Source organism: Chenopodium quinoa, unplaced genomic scaffold, assembly GCF_001683475.1.
Source record: "Chenopodium quinoa cultivar QQ74 unplaced genomic scaffold, ASM168347v1, whole genome shotgun sequence".
NCBI lineage: Eukaryota > Viridiplantae > Streptophyta > Magnoliopsida > Caryophyllales > Amaranthaceae > Chenopodium > Chenopodium quinoa.
The window spans coordinates 475,533-485,393 of record NW_018744722.1 but is presented as its reverse complement, the minus strand read 5'-3'; the positions used below and the strand labels follow the sequence as shown (position 1 = coordinate 485,393).

General features: G+C 37.7%; 1 protein-coding gene across 2 annotated transcripts; it reads left to right on the top strand.

Annotated features, from left to right (window-relative positions):
• Positions 1 to 2,442: 2,442 nt before the first annotated feature.
• LOC110703517 (arginine-glutamic acid dipeptide repeats protein-like) lies at positions 2,443 to 7,867 on the top strand. Of its 2 annotated transcripts, none has more exons than XM_021881321.1 (3): positions 2,443 to 2,758; positions 5,112 to 5,405; positions 6,295 to 7,867. In XM_021881321.1, exons 1-3 carry the CDS (start codon positions 2,621 to 2,623, stop codon positions 7,498 to 7,500), a joined length of 1,638 nt encoding a protein of 545 aa, XP_021737013.1. In that variant the 5' UTR covers positions 2,443 to 2,620; the 3' UTR covers positions 7,501 to 7,867. The 2 variants fall into 2 exon arrangements, with proteins under 2 accessions (XP_021737013.1, XP_021737014.1); XM_021881322.1 differs by having other exon boundaries at positions 2,444 to 2,758; positions 5,115 to 5,405.
• Positions 7,868 to 9,861: the final 1,994 nt, after the last annotated feature.

The window sequence follows — 9,861 nt, the reverse complement described above, 5'->3', positions numbered from 1 at the left end:
GTGCATTTTTCTTTGGAATGACCACTTTTTCCACATAAAAAGCATAAACATTGAATATTTTCATACTCAATAACTTGCCAAGAGTTACCCACTCAAACACTTGTGATTAATAGAGAAGTAAGATCAATATCAAGACGTACTCTTGCATATCTAGCACGAGTAAGATGATTTGTGGCATAATCAACTCTTAAGGGATTCCCAACTAATTTGGAAATGTCGAAAAGAGCATCCTTGTTGTAATACTCCATGGGTAATTTAGGGAATTGAATCCAAACAGTCATCCTATAAAAAAGATTCATAGATGAACGAAAATTGGGCTTCCATTTTGTAATCATCAAGTAGTGATCCATAATAAACCAAGGTCCCCCTAGGAGAGCTCTCTCATAATCATCTAAAATAGAAAATCGAAAGAGAAAGACATCCTTCCAAGGTCAATTACCTCAAGAGAACCTTTAGGCCTCCACATAGCTCTAACACGTTGAGTAATGAAAGAAAGTCGAACCAAAATACCCAAGCATTTGCCCGTTAAGGTTAACTTCCATGGTTGTCTTAATTTTTGCAAGGTTTCTTTGGGGAAAGAATCACCCTTTGTTTGATCAAGAGGAGAAAAAACTTCATCCTCCCATTCAGTTGATGTGATAACAATCTTCCTTGCTTCTGAAAACCACCAAATCAACTTGACGCATTTAGAATTCGTGGTTCGGACCCGCTTGTGCCCGCCTTGAAGTATCGGCCGTCACAAACCCCGACCACCCGCACTCCGTCGCCCAAATAGACGTGAGTGCTCCTTTGATTTAATTGCTCACTCATGTTGCTTTGTGGTCACAAGCCCCTCTTCCGCTCAAGGCTAGAGTTCCTGCCGCCAAAAGGCTAGAGCGTGCCGCACGTTTTGGGGTCCAAACTCCCGGACCGTGACAGCTGAGAAGAAGCCTGGACTGCTTCCCTAAAAGATTGTTTACTTGATGTCTCACTAGTTATGGTAATAACCTTATTTGTAGGAGTTTCATCCACCATGTTTGTATCCTCAATGGAAACAACATTTGCATTGTTATTCAAGGGACCATCTAAAGCATGCAAATCAACAACCATGTTGGAAACAAGATTATCCAAATCATCAGAATTATTCGAAGGAGGGTTGAGATTGCTAATCTCATCATTAGAGAACTGAATAGAAACAGAAAAGAAGAGATGAAAAGACAGAGAAGGACAGAACATGAGAGGACTAGAAAAGAACTCGAACGCTGAATACCTGTAAAAGTAAACAATTTGAGAAAAAAAAACTATCAAAAACTCTAACAAAGGTTCCCTAGGCTACCTTGCCTAGGCAAGGAGGATGTTCCTTGATGACCCTTGAGAGGGAAAGAGAAAGCTAGAGAGAGAAGTCATTATGAAATCCATTGGTGACATGGTAAGTTATGTGTCATGTGTAAAAAGGAATATACGTGTAAAGGCATTTATACAAATGCACGAATACATGCTATACATTAAAAAGGCATTTATATGTGTCACGTGGTCACGTGTAAGAAGTAATACACGTGACACATATAAATGCCTTTTAATATATAGGATGGATTTGTGCATTAAAGGAGACAAAAAGCTATTTAACATTAATATACTTCTACTCTATCTTAAAATTTTGTTGTTTTGTTTATGTTATCATAAAATGTTGCAATGGGGCGGGTCGGATGCGGATGATGGTACCTCCATACCCATACCCGCCTAAAAATCTTATACCCATCCCCGCCCCACCACCCATGGCGGATACAATATCCACATCTATACCCGCCCCACTAGGTACAAGATAGGATCTATTCCCGCCCCATCACCCGCTTGGATATTCATACCCACCTCATACACGCCCCAAAATTGTCCCAAACCCTTTGCCATGATGATCTATTGTATCACATTAATGACGATTATATGAAATTAGGTTAAGAAAATTGGGACTTTCACTATTCAAGCTTATTGGGTCTCAAGGGGTATCAAGTTTCATAAATTCTCAACTCTTCTAAAAGAAATATGGTGCGGGTATAAGGTGGGTACGGAGCGGGACGAATATAGGACGGGTCTACTCTAAAATCCATACCCGCCCCATCACCCATGGCGGGTACACATTTTATATCCATCCCCGCCCCATCACCCGCCAAACCTCCCTCCATCCCCGCCCCACTTGGGCGGGGATGGGACGGGTCTCCCATTTAACCCGACCCACTGCCATCCCTAGTAATGTCAGCTAAACCACGACTATTTAGTTCGAATTAAAGTGAACTTATGCGTATGTAAATTAATCATCATTCTATTCAAAAAAAAAAAAAAAAAAATCATTCTTAATACAACCGGCCAACCCTTCATCTTTCTCTATCCTAATCACATTAAAATAAAAAAATAACTCCGTGTCATTTTATTAAAAAAATACAGTAACGTTTTATAAAGCATCTTCTCGAGCTCTCAAACAGAAGCAATCTTCTTCCCCACCTTCCTTTATCCGCCTTATCTCTCCCAAAAAAAAAAAAAAAAAAAAAAATCGAAACCCTAGCTTCTTCGTCAACGATTTTTTTCGTTTGATTTCATCAATTCTTCATTCTTATTTTGCCTTAATTAGCTGTTCTTCTGTGTTTTAATGGCGTCTGGATCTTCTGGTTCAAAAGGTTTTGATTTCGCTTCGGATGATATATTATGCTCCTACGAAGATTATGTTAATCAGGAATCGTCTAATAGAAGTCAATCCGATCCATCTATTGGAGCTAACGCTAACAAGGTATTTGTTGGATTTTTGAGTTTTGGTTTTGTTTTGTGTTGATTTTTTAGGGTTGATGATGCTGATTTGTTGAGGAATTTGATCGGATCCTAATTAGTAAGTTGTTGATGCTATAAATTGTTTTTTTTAGGGTTAATTGCTATGTCCTTTAGGAACAAATTTTTGTTGCTAAGTTAAATGTGTTTCCGTTTGCAAAGTTATTTTTGGCGATTTAGAGATGATTTTATGATTTTGAATATCAGAAACGTTGTTCAACGGTTTTCTTCATATATCAATTCATTTGGTTGTTGAATCAGAATTTGATAGTTGGTGTACGTGCAAAATTTATGAATTTGGTGACAAAGCCATAAACTTGGAGATTGACAATCTAATATTATCTGTTACAACCAGCTATAGATTTCAATGCCTTTGAAATTGCGGAAGATTAGAGCTCGTGCTCGAGGGTTTTGTGTTATTTATTCTCGGGATTTATTCTGATACCTGGTTCATTATTTGGTTTTACCAAGAAAAGAGCTTAGTCTGTTTTGTAGTTGTGTGACATTTAGTCTACTGCGCCTTTGTGCTTAATGATGGTGCTTTTGATGGAGGGTCTAATGATGGTGCTTTTGCTGTCACCTTTTTCCTTCATCTGTTTAGAGGTAGGGTGTCATATATTTGTGGAATTTTATGTATTTATTAATTTCTTTTAAACAAGTCGTATGTTCAGATAACATATGAATAATTTGACGTTGTGTGGTTTGTAAATGATTTAGATGGAATCATCCAAAACTACTAAATTCACCAAGTTAACAAATGATCACAGCTGTTGGTTTTCTTGGTCGATGTTTTATTTTTTTGTTGATGATATGGGGTTTTAGAGCCAGCAATGCTTTTTGGTTCTGGATTTTATCATTGTTGGAATGTAAGTATGCTGTGGATGCAATAATTCCGTGGAACATCAAACATGACATTATCTCAGTCTTCATGTATTAGGGAGGGTTAAAGCCTCTCACTTCTAGACCTTTTAGTCCAAACCATTGGTGGTAATAGCTGCTTTTTTGGGTTTCCTTTGATTGTCAATTAACTGACCCAATTTTTCTCGGGGCTCTCTAGATTTGATATGGACGTGATCTTTGTATTACATACAATGTGTAAAACGAAACACCTTTATATGTGATCCCTCCCCCCCCCCCCCCCAAAAAAAAATAAAAAATAAAAATAAATTTCCTCTGCCAGAACAAAGTAATAGCTGCTCTAGTTGGGTATTTAGGAGATCTATATAAGAGGGAGAAAATACAAGTGGATTAGGCTGATCAATATGTATTTTTATCTAGGGGTGTGGTGGTCTTTTCTTTGATTTAGTTGGGGGTATGCAAGTAAATTCCAATCCTTATGTTGTTGACGTCTAACGGGATACGTTTGATAGATAGCAGAAATATTTAACAGCAGTTAAACAACTTTTTAGATCCCATAGCACCGTCAATTACCGTCACTGCGGTGTTGCTTTCGAGGCTTTGTCTACATTTGCTTACTAGAATTGTGTTTTACCTTTCAATAATGGGTTTGTTATTGGTAATCAAGTAGTGTTGTTGGATTCCAGTTTGTGGTAGATTAGTCCAGTGACATTCAATAAATTTTTCTTCCCTTTAAACTCTACTAAAAAATTTCCCAATAATGGTGGTTTCCATTGTAGATATTCAGGTAAATTTGGCACAATTTTAGCTTTTTTTTTTTTTTTTTAAAATTTTTTTTTTTCCTTACCAATAATCCGATGAAACTCCTATTTTCTCAGTTCCATTAATTTGGATTCCTTTGAACCAGCGCATGAAGTATTAAATTGATTACTTAGACTCTTGAGTAATTCTAATTTGAAAGTAAATAATATGGAAATATAAATATATTTATCCGATTATACCTTAAATCCATTAAATTCAGCAGTTGTTATAAGTTTCTTTCTCCTCGCAGCTACTTCTTTGCTCTGAGTTTCACTAATTTGTGAAAAGAACAAAGTTACTGTAAAGTAACTATGTCTAAACGAGCATTAACAGCCGTCTCTTAACGTGAACAAACAACCCGTTCCACTTTTGTTGAGTATAACGGTGCAAAGGAATATTAATCTGATAAATCACAAAAACCAAGACAAGTACACCACCTGATTAACAAAACATGTTAATCAGGCTGATCAACCGGGGTCTCCTCATATAAGAGGCACTGTAATATTTTATTTGCTGCAATGAAGTTTAATGTAACTGTGGTTTAGGAATGGAACTTTAGCTTATTGTTCACTTAATGTTGATATCACTGTTCTGCCTTTTACGTTAATAAAGAAAAATATATGGTGTTGTTTTTGTAATAATTATTCTGATTTTCTTAGCAGGACTTTCAGAAAAGCAGGATTTCAAGGTCGTCAGTGTTTCCTACAACTAATGCTTACAATCAGCCTGAGGAATCTTTGAGTCAAGAAATGATTACAGTAGTTGAAAGGACCATGAAAAAGTATGCTGACAATCTCATGCGTTTCCTGGAGGGAATCAGTTCCCGTCTCTCACAGTTGGAATTGTATTGCTACAACCTTGATAAGTCAATTGGAGAAATGCGCTCTGATTTAGGCCGTGATCACGGGGAAGCAGATTCTAAGCTGAAATTTCTGGAAAAACATCTTCAGGAAGTAAGTTGCTTTTGCTTGACCTTCTGGGCATCTCACTGAATATGTAAACCACATGGCTTAAGTCATCTTAATAGGCCCTGTTTTGGCATTTTATTAACCGAGGTTACTGCTAGTGGAGAGTCAATGTCTTGTGTGTCATGCATATCAAGGTAGCCTGTAGAGCTTGGAATTTATACACCTCTAGAATTAACAGGTATTAGTCGCAGCTAGAAGAAACCCCCCAAAAATATTAATCTTCCAAATGTTTTATAGGCATCACAGCTTGCTGCTTTCTACTGTGTTGCACTTGTTCAATCCTGTAGTTCCCTGATTACACCTTTAATTTCTCTTACTATTTAGAGAAGTTCTGATGCCAAACTGAAAATTGTTTCTTGTGTAAGCTGTCTAGATAATTAATAGTGGGAGCTTTTTAGACAGACTTTCTGCAGTATATAAGTTGGAATGCTCAAAGCTGACTGACAAAAAATAGGAAGGATTAGCATTAGCTCTACTTCAATTTACTCTCATTGGGCAAATGGATCTTATTGAATTATGTGTTTTGGTTGCTGAGCTTATGTTGCTTCAGGAGCATCAAATCAAAAGACAAAAAGCTTTATTCTGATTTAAACATTCTCTAGTCAGGAGATAATTGTTTACAATTTTGTGCACTGTTTAATTGATATTTCATCATTCTGCTGTGAGGTTTAATTTGTACCCAGCTTGTATTGCAAGATGATGCCAATGTAGGCTGTAGCAGAACCCTTTCTTTTTTGTTGGAGTGGGGCGAGGAGAATTTGGGTGTGGGTGTGGGTGTGGATGTGGTGTCTATCTGCAGGATGTTCAATCATCTTTTTTTTTTTTTTTTTTAAATGTGTGCCTGTTGAATCTCATTCTTTTAAACTAACTGTAGGTCCACAGATCAGTCCAGATACTTAGGGACAAGCAAGAATTAGCCGAAACTCAAAAAGAACTTGCTAAGCTTCAGCTTGCACAGAAGGAATCGTCGGCAGGAGCACAAGATGAGAGAGCTACTGTATCTGCCTCCGAGACTAAGAATGATGATGTATCAGATACTCCTAACACCCAACTGGCTCTGGCCCTGCCTAATCAAATTGCCCAACAACCTTCCCACCCTGCTGCTCAGCAGCAGTCTATTGCACCTTCACAACCGTCATCACAAAGTCATAGCCAGATGCAGTCTTATTATTTACCTTCTAATCAGTTACCAAATCCTCAAGCTCAGTCACATCCATCATATCTTGCAGCTGATGCCCAGTATCGAGCTCCTCAGATAGCACCACAAGCTCCCCAACAATCACAAACTCAAGCAAGCCAAACTCCACAGACCCAACAATATCCTCAGTATCAGCAGTGGCCCCAGCAAGTTTCCCAGCCTATGCAAATGCCACACCAACCACCAGTACAACCACCCCAGCAATCGCCAATGCCCCCATCCCAGCAACCACCAATGCAACCACCGAATCAGATCAGAGCTCCAGCTCCCCAGTCAAATATCTATCCTCCATACATGCCTAGTCAACCTGCAAATCCGCCTCCTTCAGAGCCAATATCAAGCAGCATGCCAATGCAGATGTCGTTTCAAGGAATGCCACAGGCAGGAGTAAATCGTGCAGAAGGAATGCCTTATGGGTATGGTGTCCCTAGTAGACCTATTCAACCCCAGCCTTCCCCTCCACATATGAAGGCTGGCTTTTCATCTCAGCCAGGTGATGGATATGCAACTAGTGGATCTCACCAACCAATCTCTTCTGCAGGGACATACATGTTATATGACAGTGAAGGAGGTCGGTCTCATCACACTCCTCAACCAAGTCACTACTCTCAAGGCAGCTATCCTCCCACAAATCCTTCACTTCCAAACATGCCACCCCCAAACAGTAACAATCTTATGATTCGCAGCCCTGCCCCTCAGCAATACGTTCGCAACCATCCTTATAATGAGCTCGTTGATAAGCTGGTGAGCATGGGGTACAGGGGTGATCATGTTATGAGTGTGATTCAAAGGCTGGAGGAAAGTGGGCAACCTGTAGATTTTAATGCTGTGCTTGACAGGTTGAATGGTCATTCTTCAGGGGGTTCTCAACGAAGCTGGTAATGTTTAAAATAAATCCTTGTGTAGTGCAACTGCATCTATTATCATTGGAGTTGCACTGTCTATCAATGTTTATAATAAAAGCCTGATATGATATGCACGGTATTTGGTTGCATTTGGATTTAGAGGTCCAAGATCAATGTATATTTGGGATTTGCTCCAAGTTGTCTTTCAGTACCCAGACTTCTTGAAGGATTGTGACAGTCTGACTATTTTATTATGTGAGATTGTCTCTTTATTTACCTGCTGTAGCTCAGTATATCTTCACTTTAGTGTTTGTCATTGTGTTGCTTGATTCCTATTGATATAATGATATGCATCAAGCTCTGTTGAAAATCTTTGTCTGGTTTGGAGAATTATTCAAGGCTCACCTTTGTGTTGATGTTCAGATAGTGACCGAATAAAACCAGTAATCTATAAACACCTATACTAAAGCAGTCTTTTTGGAGGGAGTTTTTCCTCTTAAAACTTTTTTTTTTATTACTGTATTTTTTTTAGAATTATTAACTTCCCAAAGTGGTGGTCGCCTGTCTATGACTGCTGCCCCTTGGTGGCGGATGATTGTTCCCATTCTCTCTCTCTCTCTCTTAATTTTTTAATTTTTAATTTTTTTTTATAAATAAGGACATTTTAAAAAAAAAAAAAAAAACCACCTCCAAATACACCACTTTTGTAAAAAACTACCCTCTTTACAAAACTAGATTATTAATGCTCAATATAACAGAGCTAATAAGAAAAAATATATTTAAAATATGGAAAGTTGATTTTGATGTTGTAATTTAGACTTGAGCTGTAATGGTCGATTTTGGATTGGTCGGTTCTGTTGAACCCTAATTAGCTATGTTATATTGAGTATTAATAATCTTATTAATAAGGTACTGACACTTGCTGTGCTATGCTGAAATATGATATTCTATGCTTTGCTTAAAAGCTCTAAAAACAGGGTTTTTTTTTTTTTTTTTTTTTTTTTTTTTTTTTTTTTTTTTTTTTTTTTTTTTATCGGTGGCCAAGCAATGCTATTATGAGGTTTACTTTTTCAAAGGAGGTTACTCGTTCAGTGTTATAGGGGTTATTCGTGTTACTCAGTTAGTCTCATATGAGGTAGTGTCTTGCTCTAGGAGTTGCATAAATTGTTCTATTGCAACTTGCAAGTAGTTATTTGCTGAGGCCAGTTGCACAAAAACGTATTGTACTTTTTTTTTTTTTTGATGATTAAAGATGTGGAAAATGTTTGGAGGGTAGTCCCTAAAAAAATTCATAATTGAAGGGTTGGGGATTTAGAGTAGTATAGTGAATTGTTGATAAAGGAAATATATACTCGTGCTAATGCATGACATATATTATACTATGTACCAAAAAAAATACTCATAAAACAAAGTGAAATGTTAGTACGTAGTGTTTAAAAAAAATGAAATGTTGGGGATTTTGAGTGCTATAGTGAATTGTTGATAAAGAAATTGTATACTCGTGCTCATGCATGTCATATGTTATACTACATACCAAAAAAAAAACAAAGTGAAATGTTATTAGTAGTCCCTTGAAAAAAAAAACAAAAAGGAAAGAATGCGTAGTTATTGATTGTAAAAAATTAAAAAAAAAAGGAGTGAGATTCGTAGTTATTTTTATCTTTAAAAAAAAAAAAAAACAACTAAATGCATGAGAGTTGAAGGATGAGGTTTTGGAGGCTCCTCATTCACTGACTCTGCAATTATATATAAGATTATATATATATAAAAAAAAACCACCTGCATAACCCAAAAATAATTAAGAATCACCACCCTTACTCTATGTGGCTTGTTTTTTGTCTATACCGGCCTACTTTTCGATTAAAGGTCTGTGTCACCACCCTATTGGTCAAAATTAAAAAAAAAAATTCATCCCACGACAGGCACCCCATCCTATTTTGGGTGTTTTTGTCCCTCGGGAGAGTTATAGCTCAGAGATTGGTTGCGCGCGGCCTGTACAGCTGTACCTGCAAAACAAGGGAGACTCCCGGTGGTTGGAGCTCCGCCTTCGACGATCAAGTTAGTATTTGAATAAACACGGGAGAAAGCGTGGAAAAAGAGATGAGATCTTCTCGGATTTCGAGATCATGTGATTCTCTACTATAAGAGAGTGTAAGGTATGCTGTAATAATTGTAGATGACCTAAAAATGGGGGAAATCTCCCTATTTATAGGGTCATTGGAAAATGTGCCCCTGATTAAGTCACTCTGACCTAATTATTCTGGGCTGCGCCGAATTACGGCTTTCTCCGGATTTGGGCCATTTAATGCCGCCTTTTCTCCAGAGTTCTAGGAAGGACACGTGTCGCATAGAGATTGGTCCAATTCGGAGCAACAAGGGTATGACACGTGTCAAGATA

Excerpts from the sequence above, each read along its gene's own strand:
- LOC110703517 (XM_021881321.1), top strand. The coding sequence starts at position 2,621 with ATGGCGTCTGGATCTTCTGGTTCAAAAGGTTTTGATTTCGCTTCGGAT. Across the intron at positions 2,759-5,111 it reads TTGGAGCTAACGCTAACAAG|CAGGACTTTCAGAAAAGCAG; the intron begins GTATTTGTTGGA and ends TGATTTTCTTAG. Across the intron at positions 5,406-6,294 it reads TGGAAAAACATCTTCAGGAA|GTCCACAGATCAGTCCAGAT; the intron begins GTAAGTTGCTTT and ends AACTAACTGTAG.